The 19,967-nt window shown below is 41.0% G+C and overlaps 2 protein-coding genes across 2 annotated transcripts in view; both read right to left on the bottom strand.

Annotated features, from left to right (window-relative positions):
• LOC133765219 (rho GTPase-activating protein 20-like) overlaps positions 1-154 on the bottom strand; it is a 28,196-nt gene extending 28,042 nt beyond the window's left edge. The window contains exon 1 of the mRNA XM_062198879.1: positions 67-154. Coding sequence (XP_062054863.1) covers positions 67-154 — 88 coding nt within the window. The remainder of the gene's footprint in view (positions 1-66) is intronic.
• A 1,860-nt stretch (positions 155-2,014) lies between these two features.
• The window catches only part of LOC133765218 (rho GTPase-activating protein 20-like), a 36,741-nt gene continuing 18,788 nt past the window's right edge, over positions 2,015-19,967 (bottom strand). The window contains exons 6-11 of the mRNA XM_062198878.1: positions 18,819-18,860; positions 17,556-17,640; positions 11,129-11,206; positions 8,904-8,970; positions 2,959-3,138; positions 2,015-2,049 (exon numbers count right to left, since the gene is read on the bottom strand). Coding sequence (XP_062054862.1) covers positions 2,015-2,049; positions 2,959-3,138; positions 8,904-8,970; positions 11,129-11,206; positions 17,556-17,640; positions 18,819-18,860 — 487 coding nt within the window. The remainder of the gene's footprint in view (positions 2,050-2,958; positions 3,139-8,903; positions 8,971-11,128; positions 11,207-17,555; positions 17,641-18,818; positions 18,861-19,967) is intronic.

Here is a 19,967-nt window from a genome sequence, read left to right as displayed (position 1 = left end):
GAGATCTGCACTTCATGACACAAGCTCCCTGATATCACTCCACCAGCCTCTGCCTCCCTCCCTCACTCTTCAGGGTTACAAAGCTTAACCTGTTCCCCAGGTGACTTGATTCCACCTTCTTCACTTGGTTCCCAAACGAGTGGCAGGATCCCATGGGGCCTTGTTCCTTGTGCCACCCTGCCAAGCTATACAGACTATATTTTAGCTACCCATCAAGCTCTGCCAGGTGAATGCTGAAGAAGAATTTTCCACAGACAAGAGAATCACCAAAGAAAACATGAGTTTGGAATATCTACTGCTCAGCTGTGCACGTTTTCCTAAGAAGGCACCTAAACTTTTCTTCTTAAATGACCCATTTATGCTGAATATCATAAAAGGCACCAGAGGAGTCAAGGTGCAGTGTGATAGACAGATAGGGGAAATTGCCAAAAACAATCTGGTTTTTTTTGATTCATTTTATTTATTTGAAAGACAGAATTACAGAGAGAGGTAGAGACAGAGAAAGGACTTCCATCCACTGGTTCACTCCCCAGATGGCCACAATGGATAGAGCTATGCCGACCCAAAGCCAGGAGCAAGGAGCTTCTTCTGGGTCTCCCACATGGGTGCAGGGGCCCAAGGACTCGGGTCATCTTCTACTGCTTTCCTAGGCCATAGCACAGAGCTGGATCGGAAGAGGAGCAGCCGGGATGAGAACTGGTGCCCATATGGGACGACAGCGCTTCAGGCCAGGGCTTTAACCCGCTGTGCCACACCATCGGCCCCCTCCCCAAATATCTTTCATCAGCCATCTTCTTGGCATTTCTGGGCCCCTGAATGCATCACCATCAGACAAACAACGGAGGGCAATCCTCATGGTGCTGTATCATTGAGGAAGCCAGGATAGGCTCCAAGATGTGCCACTTCATCAGCCAGCCCAGTTAGTCAATTCTTGGGACTTCCCTTTGACTCAACTTGTATAAGAATGATGCTATCTACACCTCACTGCACTAATATAATGTATTACTCAGCATGGCACACAAGTTATCACAACCCTGAAGAAAATTGCTTTCTTCTATAATCATTTACAATCAAATGGTGTAAAGGATCCGACACATCAGTTTCCTCACCCTAAAGTAAACTTTATCTCCATTCTCTTTCTGGTTAGTTAGTACTCTCCAGAGAGCATGCGGTCACAAAGAAATCCAACACCAAGCATTCAAAATTCCACCATTTTAAAAGGAGACAAGAAAAAAGCAAATGCCATCTCAAATGCAGGAGGCTGCTCATACATACTACCATATCCAACTTTTTGTTTAAAACAGGCAAGAATACATGGTTTAACTTGTGTGCAACCTGGTGCACCTAAGACTCACCTGATTTCATTATTTAAAAAACTATTGGGACATAATCCACTACTTAGTTGTCACACGGCTAAGCAATTAAGCACCATGCTCCATGCCTTGATATGAATCTATACATCCAGAACATATGGGAACAAAGAGAGATGAGTGCCATTACAATCTTTCTCAAACAAAAATACTTTCGGTGCTTAGCTGAGGCTTTCATAAGGTACATTCTTTAGTGAGAGCGCATGCTGCTTCTGTGACCAATGGAAACAGCAGCCATTTTCCATGAGACACGTTGCGTAATTCAACCAGCTCACTTCAAAACCACTGAGCCTTTCTGACAGTCCTGGCGATACTTCTGGTGGTGGCATTCTCTTGCCCAAATGGGGGTTGTAGATGTTTAAAAAGTTAAGATTTACAATCTTGTATAGGAGCAACATTTATAGAATATTGCTATATGCTCACAAGTTACAACCAAAAACACATTTATAAGCTATATAACTCACAGAATATCCTCACAACAAGAAAAGTATGAACACCATTCACAGTGGAAATTATTATATTCTTGCCACAATATTTCCCACCTTACTAAAAACTGTTCTTCAGAGAAAGGTCTTTCAAAAGAATACTGACAAGTAGGGAGAGAATGGAAAGCAAAAAGCTGAAACATCCCTCATCGTAACTGTTCAGTCCATGTCTGGTCTAGATATGCATCTGAAGCCTGGAGAAAGCCAGCATGCCATGGGCATAATGAAGAGATCAATTCAGGAAGCAACCCCCTAGCCACTTCAGCCCAAGCCAGAAGAGATCCAAATTCAATGCCACAGTTTCTCACCAAGCTGGAGATCTTCCATATAAGGTAAGTCTAAGGCATGCAGTAAACTGATTACTTCCTGCTCTCACTCCAGATTCAGGGGTAACCTCTGGAATGGTTAGTCTTCATTTCCAGGCCTTCACACCTGATGCTCTCTTCATTGTAAAGATTGATTTGTAATACAGAATAACACACAGAGAAAGACATCTTTCATCACTCTGTTCTCTTCTCAAATGGCCACAACAACCAGGGATAGGGCTGGAGATTAGAACTCCACCTGGGTCTCCCACATGCGAGACAAAGGACCCAGGTATTTGGGCCATTTTCTGCTTCCTTCCCGGGCACATTCCGATAAAGCCAGCGAGCTTCATCAGAACTGGGAGAGCCAGGACTGAAGCCAATGCTCTGATGTGGATTGCAGGATGCAGCTTAACCCATTGTACCATGATGCCAGGCCCCAAGAAACTTCTCTCTGGAGACACATAGGATTGTGCATGCATTATTTTATGGAGCAAATGCTCAGGGTATCCAGAGGAGACAAAAGTTCTAATGTAGAAGAACCACCACAATCCTCCTGGAAGTGAGATGGGTTCTGATTTTGAATAGTTTCTCTAAGCCTGGTTCTTGGTGAGTATTTGTTACAGTTGATTTCTCAACAATGTTGCAGTGGGTTCCTTTCTGAGAGGAGCAGCGTGGTGGGGGTCCCTGTACTTATGCACACCTCCTCCCTCATAGAGAACAGCTCTCTGTCATGAATTTTTTCTCAGGAATGCATGGATGAGCAGAGAGCAGAACCCTGCTGGAAATTAGACTTACCGCAGCGGCGTGGCCTTTCAGCCACGTGCCTGGGCTTCAAAACGAACTGGATCCCTCCATAAGACAAGATGTCCAGAACAGGATCCTCCATGCTCAGGGTGGAGGTGGACTTCCCCGGTTCATGATTATGAAGAGCAGCTCGATGGTAGCTTGCTTGAATAGCATATGGACATTCATACCCTAGGCAGAGAAAAATCTCAATATACATCAGGCTGATGGTGACAGGTATGATCAAACATGCCTTGTTGTCAGTGTGGGTACAGCACCGTGGACAGCTCAAGTTCTCCTGGGGCTTCTGCAAGCAAGAGAGCTGTGTCTTGGGAGTGAGCATCAGGTGTGCTCTCTCTGGGGAGGCACTGCATAAAGCAGGTACCTAGGCAGAGGACCTTTCCAACGCAAACAGAAGTAATAACCCATTGCCTAGCTTAGAAGACCAAGATCCCTCAGTGCACTACACATTGATGACTTGTTATTTCCGTTGTAAAGTATAAGGCCTCCTAAAATCTGCCTCCAACTAGATTTTTACACCTCACAAAAAAAAAAGATGTGATCAATTTAAACCAGATTCCGCCCCTTTCCATACTTACCATCCTCATATGAGTAAACATCAGTGGTCTGCATTTTTTAAATGATTGGGCCATATATGTCATGAGTTGCTGTAATCTAGAATCTCTCGCCCACGATGTTAGATCATGAAAAGAGACTTCATTTCTCTGTTAGTTTTATAGCCTGTGATTCTCAAGAGCACTGGGGCCATGGTCTGCTGTTACACTTCCCTCCTACTTGGGCCCTCTCGGGAGCCCCTCACAGCTAACTAGCTGAGGGAGTGCTGCAGAGTGTTAGAGACCCAGAGCCATCCTACCAACTGATGTTCACAGAGTACATGTACAGTCATTGCTTTCCTATCTCATTTTTAAATTGCTGGCAACCCAAGAAATTCTCAAAGATCCTCTGCTACTGGTGGGTATTAGCAATTGAGATGTCCATGAAGACACCTGTGTCCCACACGGAACCACCTGGTTTGGTCCTTGATCATGGATCCTGACTGAAGCTCTCTGCAAATGCAGATCAGACCCTAAGATGCAGAGCTGTTGTCTTGAATACTGATGTTCCTGCCACTCACGTGGAAGACTGGATTGATGACCTGCCTTCTGGCTCCTTGCTCTAGGACACCTCCAATCTTTGTGGACCTTTAAGGATAGAACTAGCAATTTAACATTCTGTTTCTATTTTTGCCTCTCAAAAACTAAACTTCGAACATGTTTTCATGATTCTGTGCTGTCAAAGGGATTTTCTTTTCAACAACAAAGTGAAAGCTCCCTTTCTTCAATTTCTGACATATTAGTTAAATTTTCCATTTCATGGGACATTAATACTCTGTTCAGAGCACGAATTATAGCACCTTGTCTCTTTCATGGTAAAAGAAGCTTCTATCACTGCAATATTAATAAAACCAAACCATCAGCATAACCAGGACAGAAAAAGATGATCAGGAACTGAGAGTATATTAAACACACGTCCACAATGACTGCTAGGGGTCACCAATGACAGATACACTCTTAGGATTTCTTAGAGCCAGTCACCATGCATGCTATTGTTCAGGTCCAAATCATCCTCCAGAAAAAAACATTTGACATAAACAAATGCCATCTACTCAATAAAGTCATTTACAGTATTTGATTTTCACACTATCTCTATTGCTATCTTGTTACAAAGATGTCAAAATTAAGGAAAAACATCAGAGGCCCACTTGGGCCTCATTCTTTTGCAACTATAGCGTCTACTCTACCACCAATGGCTCTACTCCCAACCTGTGTGTACTGATGGTCCTCTTCCCACTTAATGTTGTATGATTGTTCAGAATTTCTCTACAGACAAGCCCAGCTACCTGCAAAAGCTAAGTGGCCTTTTCTCCCAGTCTTGGCTGGGACCAGCTTTAAGCCACATCCATCAAACTGTCCCCACAAGGATCCAGAGACACCCCCCCCCAATTTCCTCTCCTCTATGAAATGGTTAATGCTACTCTTAGGATCATTGGTTACTATTCTCAACCCTGTCTTTTATACTACAGTGTCTAAGTGTTTACAGCAAGTTATAATGGAACAAAGGAAAGGCCTTCAACAACCAGGCAGTCAACCAAATGCTGCTACAGGAAGATACTCGGCTCCCCACCCAGGAGACAGCAGCCTGAGACATCGCCCCATGCCAGCAGGAAGTAGCTCTAAAGACAGATCATCATCCCTCTACCCTCCCTGGGCTTTTGGGACTAATGTAACCCCATAGAAATCCTGCTTTATAAAAAACAAAAGGGGGGAATGTTAGGAAACTGGTGCAGTTTTAGCCAGGTGGCTGCACAGCCCAGCTACCTGAGCCAGGCTCCACCCCCATCCTAATGGGATTCCCTGCCCGCCCTCAGGCAAAGTTTTAAAAGGGCCTGTTCCTGAATACATGCTCTCTTGGCTCTGCTCCCTGCTGTGTTGGCTTCTCATCCTCTCGCCTCTCTCCTCCCTCCTCTCTCCTCTCTGTCTCTCTCTCTTACAGTCTCCTCTTTTTCCTTCGCCGCCCCTTCACTCTGGTCTGTAGGGTATTCTCCAATAAACCCTTTCCCTTAAAAAAAAAAAAAAGGAAAAACATCATAAAATAGGTGGTTGGCTTTTGTCCTTAGATGTATTTAGCAATTCCTGGATTCTGAGACTGACAAAGTACATTCGGAAAGAACAGAAACTTTGTTTTTCAAATTTTGTAAGTGACTTGAAAACATTATAAATTACACATTAGTTTCTTTACATGACTGTTGAAAGAAGAATAGGGAGATTGCCCCGGTAAGTAATATTGTATGATTTTCATAGAAATCACCAGCATTATATTACAAAGTCTATGACAAATGGTTCGCCTCCTTTCCTTTCCGGGGCTTGTTTCTATGAGAGACACTGAAACACATGATGATTCATGAATGGTTTCTTCTTTATATAGGTTAATTCAACAACTCTTTTAGGAGGGGTATAATGTTTTTATCAACAACCTCAAGATGAAGTGCTAGAAAATTCAACAAAAAGAATGGCTGAACTGTACATGTTTGTTAATCAGAAAACCTTTTAGGAGTTTGAATGTGATTATCTTAATTGTTAATCATGCTCAAATAACTTCTTGGCATAGTTTCACAGTAAATATATATGTGTTTACAGATGACAATCACACACACACACACATATTCACAAACACAGGGGAACCAGAAACTCCACTAACAGACTACTGGAACTCATAAGAGAGCTTGGTAAGGTTGCAGGATATAAAATCAATGCAAAAAAAGTAATAGACTTTGTGTACCCAGACAATGCCAAGCCTGACAAAGAACTTGTAAGATCAGTCCCATTCACAATAGCTACAAAAATGTCAACACCTTGAAATAAATTGAACCAAGAAGGTGAAAGATCTCTACAATGAAAATTATTGAACATTAAAGAAAGAAATAGAAAACAGAGAAAAATGGAAAAATCTTCCATGTTCATGGATCAGAAGACTTATCATCATAATGTCCATATGACAGAAAGAAATTTACAGATTCAATGTGATCCAATGAAAATACCAAAGGCATTCTCCTCAGATCTAAAGAATATGATGTTAAAATTCATATAGAAACACCAGAGAGCCCAACAAGCTCAAACAATACTAAACAACATAAACAAAACTGAGAGCATCACAATACTAGATTTCAAAGCATACTACAGGGGCCAGCACTGTGGTACAGTGGGTTAACGCCCTGGCCTGGTGTGCCGGAATCCTATATGGATGCTGGTTCAAGACCCGGCTGCTACACTTCCAATCCAGCTCTCTGCTATGGCCTGGAAAAGTAGCAGAAGACGGCCCAAGTCCTTGGGCCCCTGCATCCACATAGGAGACCTGGAAGAAGCTACTGGCTCCTGGCTTTGGATCGGCACAGCGCTGGCCATTGCGGCCAACTGGGGAGTGAACCATCAGATGGAAGATCTCTCTCTTTCTCTGTCTCTCCTCTCTCTGACTTTCAAATAAATAAATAAATATTTTTTAAAAAAATCATACTACAAGGCATTGATAATCAACACAGCTTGGATCTGACACTAGAATAAATACATAGATCAATGAAACAGAATAGAATCTTCATAAACCAATTCAACATGTACAACCAACTGATCTTTGGACAAATGAGCTAAAATCAATACCTAGAGAATGGTCAGTATCTTCAACAAATGGTGCTGGAAAGTTGGATATACATGTGCAGAAGTATGAGATAAGAACCCTACCTATATAGCTATATACCCTATACAAAAGTCAACTCAAAATGGGTCAAGAATCTAAAGCTATGACATGATACCATCAAACTGCTAGAGAACATTGGAGAACCTCTGCAAGACACTGGCATAGGCAAACACCTCTTGAAAAAGACCCTGGAAGCAAGGAGATCACAGCAAAAATACACAAATGGGATTACACCAAAGTAAGAAACTTCTACAAAGCAAACACTCAACAAAGTGAAGAAGCAAATGACAGAATGGAATAAAACACTGGAAAACTATACAGCAGATAAAGGATTAAGATCCAGAATCTATAAAGAGCTCAAGAAACTCAACAACAACAAAACAAGCAACCCAGCTACAAAATGCTCAAAGGACTTGAACAGGCATTTTTCAAAAGAGGACATTCACGTAGCCAAGAGACACATGAAAAATCCTAAGGATCACTAGCTACCTGAGACATGCAAACAAAACCACCATGAGGTTTTACCTTACCTTAATTAAATTGGAATTCATGCAAATATCAACAAACAAGAAATGTTTGTGAGGACGTAGGAAAAAGATACCCTAATACACATCTGTGGAAATGTAGGTTAATACAGCCATTATGGAACACAGTATGAAGATTCCTCAAAAACAGGAAAATAGACCTATCATGTGACCCAGCCATCCCACACCTGGGAATTTACCAAGGGAAATGAAATCAGTGCATGAAAGAGTTATCTGTACCCCCATGTTTATTGTGGCTGATTTGCACAATAGCTAAGATATAAAATCAGCCCAACTGTCCATCAACCAATGACTGGGTAAAGAAAATGTGCTATATACATACTATGGAATACTATTCAACCACAAAAAAGAATGACATTCTGTCTTTTGCGATAAAAGGGATGCATTGGAAAACCATTATATTTAGTTAAATAAGCCAGTCCCCCAAAAGACAAATATCATATGCTTTCCTTGATCTCTGGTACCAAACAGAGTACAAAAATTTAATGTATATGAGAAAAATTCACATTTTGAGATGTGATTATTGTTTAAAGCCCTTGTCTGTAAATAATAATCTGATCCTCTACTATTTAGAACAGTGTTGTTGTTCTTTCTTACTATTGGTAAAATTTTTACTTAGTGGAGGGTTAAGCATATAATTTTAAAGTAAACTGAAAGTATGTTATTATAAAACTTAAAAGAAAGAATAAGAAAGGAAGGAGGAGGGAGAGTGGTATACTTGGACACAGACGTGACAGATTTTGCAAGACTTAAAAATAGAGGTTACCTATGAGACAAGAAATAGAAAAGGGGAATACAAACCAGTATATAGGCATCAATCGAATGTTTGGAGAGATGAAATTCAACTCCATTTTCATTTCATTATAAAAAAGAAAAAAAAGGACTATTCCAAGACAGTTGTGTTATCCACATGGAAAAGCAGAGAATAAAACTTCAGTTTCTTCTCCAACTACAACTTAAATTGCTGTATGAAGATATGTTGTCAGGCACCCGGGGTAGAGTACACACTTGGCAATTAATTTTATAAATGAGTACTGACTACATGAGGTTGTTTTCTCCATTGTAAAGATATTTAAGCTTAAGAACAAACAATGCATAGTCTGGAAATTAATAGTTACCGTTTTGAAGCAATACATTTCATTTTTTATTTTGCTGGACACTTACCAATGAGTGGGTAAGAGTTCTTTCTCTGGTTTGAATAGACCCACATTTGGTAGTCCGTTTCTGAGCCCTAAGAGACAAAAAGAACTAAGCATCACAAGTCTTTGTCAGGGCATACTTCAAGGATGTATTTCCTTTTTTTTTTTTTTAGAAAACTTTAATAAATATAAATTTTGAAAGCATTTCCCCCCATAACCACCCTCCCACTTGCAAACCATCACATCTCCTACTCCCTCTCCCAACCAACTCTTCATTAAGATTCATTTTTAATTCGCTTTATATACAGAAGATCAACTTAGTATATGCTAAGAAAGATTTCAACACTTTGTACCCACACAGACACACAAAGCATAAAGTACTGTTTGAAGATAAGTCTTATAATTCACATAGTACAACACATTAAAGACAGAGATCCTACATGGGAAACAAGTGCACAGTGACTCCTATTATTGATTTAACAAATGACACTCTTATTGATGACGTCAGTAATCACCAGAGGCTCTTGTCATGAGCTGCCAAGGCTATGGAAGCCTCTTGGGTTCACCAACTCTGGCCTTATTAGACAAGGTCACAGTCAAAGTGGAAGTTCTCTCCTCCCTTCAGAGAAAGGTGCCTCCTTCTTTGATGGCCTGTTCTTTCCACTGGGATCTCACTCACAGAGATCTTCCATTTAGGTCATTTTTTTTGCCACAGTGTCTTGGCTTTCCATGCCTGAGAAACTCTCATGGGCTTTTTAGCCAGATCAAGGATGTATTTCTTTAGCATTTCTACATTTCCAAAGAAGAAAATAATTGGGACCAGTGCCAATGTTCTTCGAGTTAACAGGACTGACCGAAATAACTTCGGTCCCTCTCTGAGCCTCCAAGACTACACCCCAGATTCATGCCATATGACTTTTGACAAGGATCACAATGCTATTACCCCAAGTGACCTAAGGAATAAGGACTCATATTTATGCCACTTCACTAGTAAAGGGAAGTCTAATCCTGATCATTCCACTCTCAGCTATCTCCGGTCTCTTTGAAGAATGCTGTGTTTTAGTGGATTTAGCTGGCTTTCCATCATCTACACATGAGACCTGGATTAAGTTCTCAGCTCCAGGCATCAGCTCCACTGCTGCTGTAGGCACTTGTCGAGGGAAACCATAGACATAAACTCTTCTGTGTGTCTATGTCTCTCAAATAAAAGAAGTTTTTAAAAAAGACATGTATGTGGTGTGCACACACATTCCCCAAATAGCAAACTTTCATTCAACTCTTATCTTGCTCTTTAATAATTTATTAGAGGCACCAGATATATCATTCCCTGAATCAGCATCTAAGGCATACGGCTTTTATGCAGGTGTTCTTCATGTCAAAATTTACAAGGAGTGAGATTTTAGCATGGTGGTTTTAAGATGCCTGAGACTCACGCCACAACAGCTGGGTTCCAATCCAAGTTCTAGGTCCTCACATTCTAGCTCCCTGCTAATGTGCATTCTGGGAAGCAGCTATGAATTCTCAAGTAACTGGGTCCCTGCCACCCACGTGGGATACCTGAATTGTACTCCTGGATCCAGACCTTAGCTTCAGACCACCCTTAGGTGCTGTGGGCATCTAGAGATTGAACCAACAGAGGGGAGCACCCTCTCTATGTATTTCTGTGTCTTCCTCTCTGTGTGTCTCTCTGTCTTTGTCTGTCTCTCTTGCTATCTCTGTCCTCTCTGACCCTCAAAAATTAAAAAAAAATTCAACTAGACATGTCTATTAGGTTTGTGTACACTGAGATGATAGGTGTGGGATTGGAGAAGCCAGAATATACAGAAATAGCAACCCAACAGACAAGCTTATAACCTTCGTATTAGGAAGCACGTAAGATATTTGTGTGTGTGTGTGTGTGTGTGTATATATATATACACAAAAATAAAATACATAACAATAGCAATCTGAAATTATACTCCAATTTCATTACATTGTAGCTTTCAGTTCACATGAAATTTAAAATCCGAACAGAAGAGCAATACCCATACATAGACAAATATATCTCCGATGTTTTCCATTCCCACATGTGCACATGGTTTTGGGACAAAATATATTGCTGCCTACGATTGGTATCTTTGCCCGGAACTGTATTTTACAAATATGCACTGTAAGCATGTGTGCATGTATCTGGATCAAGGGGAACACATATTCATCTCAAAAACCAAAGTTGTTATTTAACTAACTAAAAGTATCTTTCAGATTACTTACACTTAATCCTAGCACTGGTAGTGCCATATGGATAACGTCATTCACGGTGTCTAAATTGGTAACTGTTATAATTCCAGACTGTAAAAGGGAAAAGAAGAAAAAACTGCTAATACAGGAGAATGTTAAAGTATATGATTACATAATTATGAAACTCTTGGATTCAGAGTAAAGTTTGAGTAATGACAAAGCAAAATACATATGAAGCACCAAACCTTAATGATAACTGATTTTTATTACTTTACATAACACAAAGCCAGAAGAAAGAATTTCAATCAATTAACATATTTCTAATAGAGGAGTTATGGTACTAAAAATATAACTGCTAAGGCCCAAAGAGAAAGAACCTCAATTCAGAAAGAGCCCAACACCCAAAGAGTCTCCATCATGCAGGGAATAGTTCAACAAGGAGTTAGTCTCTCTCCTTCTCTTGATGAGTTGTGTTTTTATGTTTAGATTGATTTCTTTGCATATCATATGTTCAGTCCTCATCAAATGAGAGTAAGAACTGGCTCTCACAGGCATTCTTGCTCTGTAAACCACTATGTAGGGAATACCTTCTCCTAGTCAGATCATCCTTTTTAGATTTTCATTGTCAAAATGTATTGATTCCATGAACCCAGAATTCAAGGCTGAAAATTCTAGACATTTGAGTTCTTTTTTGAGATACCCACAGAATTTTAAAACTGCATATGAACACTTTTACAGAGTTTTTTAAGGAAAAAAAAACTCTTTTAAAGGCTTACTCATCTTTTTCCAATTTATCTGGTTTGTAACATAATGAATTTTCATGGTATATGGAAATCATTAAATGCAAAATAAGCAGTACAAGGATATGGGCCTTCTTTTCTGATCCTGTTCTCTCTATGAACACAATAGATGGAGATGCTTATAAGCATGTAATTTAAATAACTATTCAATAATTAGAAAATATGGAAATGAGTTTCATTTCTTTTCCATATGAGATGTTATTTGATATATAACAGCCTAGGGAAATGTGACCAGATCTCTAAGAGTTTCATATGAATATTATGAAACAAAAGCAGCTATGTGCTCCAAGACATTGAAACAAATGTGCTGAAAATGAAAAAAAAAAAAAAGTAGAGGCTGTCCCAGCACAAAAACAGAAGATATTTCAAAATGGGAACTTTAGCTGTGAAAAATATCTGAAAGAACAATGCAGTGGGTGGACTAAAAAGCACAAGTGAGATGGCAAATAGGAAGACAACAAATTTGAAAATACATAAACTGGAAACAGCCAGTCTGAAGAAGGAAGAAAGGTATGACTGAAAAAATTAGAGCTTACTGCTCTAGTCCAGGGGAAGATAGTTTTTAAAAAGTGGAGAGAGTGTAGTCTCAGGGAAGAGTTGGGGAGAAAATGCCAGAGGAAACTCTACCAAAATTAGAGGGACATGGTGGACCTTCCATGGATGGCATGGATGCCCACAACTTGGGACTCCAATAGCCGAGAGCCAGCTCAGCAGCCCAGAGCCTATGCACTGGCATTGAAAAGTGAGGTGAGACCATACAGTAGTAGTAGTAGTCCAAGGCACTGGTGATTAAGCTGCAAAGAGAGCCTAGAGAAAACTTGGCTTTGAGCCCCAATGGGGATAGTGTACCTTCCAAGCTATAAGAGAAAAAAAAAAAAGTATGGACACAATTTCTCTCCCCAATCACTTTACAATGCCATTCTGTAACAAGCCAATAGAGCAGGTGCCATTTTGGACATATGTAACAGCTGTGCCACCTGGTGTCCATGCCCAGCAACTAGTCGAGTGGAGACCCCTGACTGGTGGGAAGAACTAACAAGGGGATAGGAACCTGTGACTGTGTGAGGCTTCTCTACTGGGACTGTGAAAAAAACTGAGGGTGTGAGGCAGGATCCACGGTGAGGCTGGGACTCTGGACACTCACACTGGGAGACTCCACATGCTCACGGCTTCCTGGTTACCTGGACAGAGACATCGCTGGGGAATCTGAACTTACACTGAGGACTGCACAGATCCTTTGTGTGCTCCTTGGGACAGAGTGGATGAATATTATAGCCACTGGGGCTAGCGCTAAGGCACTGGTCTCCATTAAGGAGAAGAGCTCGGCTGAGTAGAAAAAATTTCCCTTCTGATAAAAAAGAGAGAGAGAGATGATTTACTGTGCCAAACCTGGGTGTATCACCTCAGACATGCCCTTAACCCCGGAGAACTGAACAGAGCTCCCTGACCACACCAACTACAAGCTAGATATTCACTGAAAGTAGACATTCCACTTATCTACAGAGCCACAGTACAAAGATAAAATCCACTAGACAAAAAAAAAAAAAAGAAGAAGAAGAAAAGGAAGAAACCAACGAGTATCTCCACACATGCCAAACAACAAACCCACCAGTTCAAGAAACAAGAATAAGGAACACAACATGACACCCTGAAAAGAGTAAAACCCTTCAATACTAGATTGTGAATACATTGAGGCAGAAGAAATGAAGTTTAAAAGTTGATCATGATTACACAGAAGTTATCAGATACAAATGCACAAACTACTGAAATCTGAACAGGACATGAAAGAAAATTTCCTCCATGAAATTGAGACCTTAAAGAGAAATCAAAATGAAATGAAGAATTGAATAAAATGAATTAAAAATGCAGTGGGGAGCCTTAACAACAGGATCGGTGAAGAAGAAAGAATATGGGCCAGCGCCGCGGCTCAATAGGCTAATCCTCCGCCTGCAGTGCCGGCACACCAGGTTTGAGTCCCAGTCTGGGCACCAGATTCTGTCCCGGTTGCCCCTCTTCCAGGCCAGCTCTCTGCTGTGGCCCAGGAAGGCAGTGGAGGATGGCCCAAGTGCTTGGGCCCTGCACCCCATGGGAGACCAGGAGAAGCACCTGGCTCCAGCCTTTGGATCAGCATGGTGCGCCGGCTGCAGCGCACCAGCCGTGGCGGCCATTGGAGGGTGAACCAACAGCAAAGGAAGACCTTTCTCTCTGTCTCTCTCTCTCACTGCCCACTCTGCATATAGAAAAAAAAAAGAAGAAAGAATATAAGACTTGGAAGACAAAGCACAGGAAACTATACAATGAAACCAAAGACAAGAGGAAATTAGAAACCTAAAAAACACTGTTGGAAATCTACAAGTTACTATAAAGTGACCCAACATACAGGTTCCAGAAGTTCCTGAAGGCATGGAAAGAGAGAAAAGATTAGAATGCCTTTTTAATGAAATAACGGAAAACTTCCCTAATTTGGAGAAAGAAAGCGACATCCAAGTACAGGAAGCACACGAAACTCCTAATAGACATAACCAGAAAATATCCTCATCATGCCACATTGTAATCAAACTCACCACAGTAAAACAGAAAGAGAAGATTCTAAAATGTGCATGTGAGAAATGCCACAGTACTTTTAGAGGATCTCCAGTTAGACTCACAGCAGACTTCTCATCAGAAACCCTACAAGCAAGGAGAGAATGGCCAGATATACTCCAAGGCTTAAAAGAAAAAAAAATGTCATCCAACAATATTATGCCTGCAAAGATCTCATTTTTGAGCAAAGGTGAAATAAAGATCTTCCATAACAAACAGAAATTCAAAGAATTTATCACCACCCGTCCAGCCCTACAAAAGATGCTTAAGGATGTGTTGCACACAGAAACATGGTCATCACTACAAAAGAAGGTAAAGGAAGAAAATCCCTCAGTAAAAGTTCAAAGGAAATTCAATGTAAAAAACAGGAATATTTTTGGGAAAATGGCAGGGCAAAGTAGTTACTTATTAATAGTCATCTTGAATGTAAATGCCTTCAAATCCCCCGTTAAAAGACACAGACTGGCTGAATGGATTAACAAACAAAACCCATCTATTTGCTGCCTACAAGAAGGAAAAAATGTTTGCACTCACTGTGAAATTTCCCCAAATTTGACAAAAATAAAAAGTTACAAATTAGCGGCTGGTGCTGTGGCATGGCGGGTAAGGTCGCTCGCTGCCTGTATGCTGGCATCCCATATGGGTGCCAGTTCAAGTCCCTGCTGCTCCACTTCCCATCCAGCTCTCTGCTGTGCCCTGGGAAAGCAGTAGAAGATGGCCCAAGTCCTTGGGCCCTGCACCCACGTGGGAGACCCGGAAGAAGCTCCTGGCTCCTGGCTTCGGATCGGAGTGCCTCCAGCCGTTGCAGCCATCTGGGGAGTGAACCAGTGGATGGAAGACCTCTCTCTGTGTGTGCCTCTCCTTCTCCCTCTGTGTAACTCTGACTTTCAAGTAAATAAATAAATCTTTTTTAAAAAGTTACAAATTAAAGGAACTCAGAAAATATCAAACAAAATAGATTCAAAGAAAACCATGTTTTGGCACATTGTGGTCATATTACTGTAAGTCAGAGAAGGAGCACAGATCCTGAAAGCAGGGATACAAAAATAGGCAAATAAGACAATCACCATGGATCACTCAAGCTATCAGAAAGCATCGTGATCAGAACACAGTGGGATATCTGCAAGGCGTAGAGAGAGAAATATTATATTCTTTCCAGGTTCAGCAAAAGTACCTTTCAAGAGTGAAGCTGAGGGGCCGGCGCTGTGGTGCAGTGGGTGAGCGCCCTGGCCTGAAGTGCTGGCATCCCATATGGGTGCCGGTTCAAGACCTGGCTGCTCCACTTCCAGTCCAGCTCTCTACTGTGGCCTGGGAAAGCATTGGGATGGCCCAAGTCCCTAGGCCCCTGCACCTGTGTGGGAGACCTGGAAAAAGCTCCTGGCTCCTGGCTTCGGATCCATGCAGCTCTGGCCATTGCAGCCAATTGGGGAGTGAACCATCGGATGGAAGATCTCTCTCTCTCTCTCTCTCTCTCTCTCTGCATCTCCTCTCTCTGTGTAAGTCTGATTTTCAAATAAATAAAAAAAATTTTTTTTTAAAAAAAGGTGAAGCTGAAATCAACACATTTTTGGATGAAAGCAAATTAGAAAATTGGTTGGCACCAGAACTTTACTACAGGAAATGGCAAGTTTCTGTAAGATAAAATCAAGATAAAATTAGAGAAAACTCAGATTTTCAAGTGTGAATGAATAGCATTAGGTATGGTTATTTTATGAAAACCATACATAAATGAAACTGATTTTGAAAAATTCCAGGATGAGCAACCATTTGCCACAACTAAAACCAAAGCAGGTTGAGACAAGGGTGCTCCTCCCTACAGGAGAACTCCATTCTCAACTTCTTCAAGCAATTCCTCTGGTTATGGAAAACAGCTCATAAAAGATGCCTGGCTCTGATTAGCTGCTGGTAAATGGCTGTGTTGGACTAGGCTTTTTCTACTGCAAATACCACATTTTGTGATCTGAAGCTGCTGTAAAGAAAAAGTCAAATAGCGTATCAGTGTTATCATGGTCACCGTTATGAAGATCTGGGCTAGTGTGTCTTAATGTTAGAAATCAAATGTGATCCAACTGAAGCTATTCTTCCCTACAACATACAAAAATGAGGAAGACACACACCGATCTCTCCAAAGGTTCACCCCTTCAAGTTTAATTCAATCCTGACAGACTTTGGTATGGGACGTAACCAGCTCAATGCAATACCTAACTCCGAGAGTGGATTCTGTTCCACAAAGGGAGCATTACTAGAACAATCAATTGGAACATGACATGAACAACAGGTGACAATATTATTTATACCAATGTTCAATTTCCAGGTGAGGACTGTATGGTGTTTATCTAAGACTATATCTTGATCTTGGGAATACACAGGTATTCGAAGATAAAGGCATGCAGCATATGTAACTGCCTTCAGAAAGAAGCATATCCAGACACATATCAAGAGAGAGACAGAGAAAATAAATTATGGAACAAAAATAGGACAGGATGCTATCAAATCAGCACATTTGGGTGTGATATTCCTATCACTCTTTCACACATTTCAGGGTTTTAAAATTCCTTCCCAATAAATAAAAATATTTTAACATGAAATAAATATTGAAAAACTGGGAACAAACAAAACCATTGTTTGAAAGCAGTGACAAATGAAGAGAAATATTTAAATTCCCAGAATACTGGCTTGGGAAAAACACTTTATGAAAACATGAAACTTCGTGGATATTTAACAGGAAATATTCTTTCTAAGCATAAGCATTGAGTTATCGTGGATTCCCAATGCTTCATATAACCTAACGTTTACTTTTTATGTACACAAAAAAACTGCATGTGTAGGTAAAGATATATTTCTCCATGTTCCCTTCTGAATACTCTCTCTCTCTCCCATCTCTCTCTGTCACTCCAATCTCACTCTCTCCTCCCTCTTCTTCTCATCCCCTCCTCTGTTCCATTATATTGTTCCTCTTCCCATACTGCTTGATCTCTACCTGTTTCTCTACCTAAAACCTCTATCCCCATTGTCTCTACCTCTCTTTCAAAGTCAGGAAATTGGAATTTAAAATGTGGAGTCTGAAACACACTTACATAAGGAATGTTGCTATCGGTGAGTGATTCTATCTGCAGAAGTGTGGTCTGCTTTTGATCTTTCTCTTTCGACTCAGTTATACACCTGATAAAAATCATTAAGAAACAAAAATTAATGAATTAGCTAATCTTTCTCATCAAATCAATTCATGTGGCAAAAATTTTCTATATATTTCTCATCATTTATATGTACATATGTACATATATATATATACACACACACGAAACTCTTGTTTGAGCTAGCTAATACATATACTGATACAGAGACATACATACGTATTTCTGTGCACAGATATCTATAGCATACTTACAGGATATAAATATATTTATCTATAAATAACTTTTATATTATTTATATTTAGATTTGTAGAACTCAGCAAGGTCAAAAGATGAGGAGTGGCATCGCTGTGGCATACGAGGTAACATCACCCACCGCCTGTGGCACCGGCATCCCATATGGGCACCGGTTCGAGGCCCGGCTGCTCCTCTTCCAATCCAGCTCCTGGCTATGGCCTGGGAAAGCAGTAGAAGATGGCCCAAGGCCTGGGCCCCTGTAGCTCCGCGGTAGACCAGGAAAAAGCTCCTGGCTCCTAGCTTCAGATCAGCCCAGCTCCAGCCACTGTGGCCACTTGGAGAGTGAACCAGTGGATGGAAGATCTTACCCTCCACCTTTCCTTCTTTCTGTAGCTCTACCTCCCAAACAGATAAATAAATAAATCTTTAAAAAGCCAAACCAAGAACAACAAAACCAGATGAGTAGGAAAATAATTCTGGGAAAGACGGCATGGCCTGGAAAATAATAGGGAGTGTCTTGATGTGTGGTTTGGGCAGCAGATCCACCCCTCAAAGTTTACCTATCTGGACCACCTTCATGGCTTCAAGTGTAGGAAGCAACAGGTGCTTTCAGACTCACTCAGTAGAGCACTGAGTAGATCCACTCAGCTACTGAGTAGCTCAGTACTAGCTACATTTATAGACATTTAATACATATTGGGAATATTGTTAGCTCTGATCCATAGGCTGTACGGAGGAAAAGATGAAAGATACATCTTGAACTTCTTCAACAATGAATACAACATTCATGTGAATGAGGGAACATGACTTACAGCACATGTAGAGGAACCAAGGATTGCAAGATCATCTGAGAGTATTTTTAAGTGGGAAGAGCATTTTTAAGTGGGAATCATGTAGGGGCACTGCTCGCAGAGATTTATGCCTCCTATCACACACTGAAGATTCAAAACGTGTATGCTAGAGAAATACCTGTCCAGCAAGCGTTCCCATTTTTCCATGAATGTTCTGGAACTGCAAGCAGAGAAGTCAGAGAAAATAGTAAGCTACATGAAAGACTAATTCCAACTGATTAAGACTACCATTGCAGATAAACACACCAGCAGGCAATTGTGGGTGACAGGGACTCAGGCTAAGTAGTGCCCTTGCATACAAGGGCTCTGGGTGGAGTCCGCTCTTGTACAGCCACATGACAGTGATGGGAAAGAGTTCTTAAAGGGAAGGAGAAGCTGACTTGAAACGAAACCCTGGATTGCAACTATGGGATGCTAGCTCAGTGATCACAGGAGTCACTGAACTGACATGAGTCTCAGTATCCACCATCGAAAGTGGAGGTCATTAAACCTCAGAGTGCTCTTGTAGCTTGAAGTGCTATTCAAATGGAAAAAGCATTATGATCAGATTAGGTCATACTGAAGAGACTGGGCATGTGAATGGAATGCTCTGAGCTCCCTTTAGCGGGGAAATCCATACCACTGTACTGCACAGAGGCTGCAGAATTGTCAGATGTCAAATAAATACCTCGAAAATCATTTCAGTGCTATGATGTGCTGAAGAATGTCAAAGCACCTAGTGTTTGGTGACTCATGTTTTATATCCTTTCTGCTACATCATGAATGTATTTGAAATCCAAAGTGAGAAAGATCTGCAGTTTCAAACATACATGGGCTTATAATTTACTAGCATCCAAAACAGCTGGGGAGTGATTAACTACATGAAAATAAAACTGACCATTTATATGACTGGGTCCTGTGCTGGCAGCATCTGTAATACCTTGCTCATGAATATCTGCATTATCCCGAGAGCAAACCCTGCTCGCTAGTAAACAGCCACGCCCTATTCCCCACCACCCCCAGATCCTACACATCATAACTATCCATTCATCAGGTCATGAACATGTGATTTGTTGCTAATGTCTGGCTCTAATGAACACCACTGCTAGGAACATTTGTGCCCAAAAGTCAGAGTTAGGAACAAACATAGAATATATGTATGTTTACACTTTCCTTGGACCTACATTCCAGAGTGGAACTGCTCAGTCCTGTGGTCATCCTACATTGAACTCATGGAAGCAACACGTTTTTCTGCAGGGGCTGCCACATTTCCTATTTCTACCAGCAA

The sequence above is a fragment of the Lepus europaeus genome, chromosome 8 (genome assembly GCF_033115175.1).
Source record: "Lepus europaeus isolate LE1 chromosome 8, mLepTim1.pri, whole genome shotgun sequence".
NCBI classification, from domain to species: Eukaryota; Metazoa; Chordata; class Mammalia; order Lagomorpha; family Leporidae; genus Lepus; species Lepus europaeus.
The sequence above is the reverse complement of the archived record's forward strand: the minus strand, read 5'-3'. Positions and strand labels throughout refer to the sequence as shown.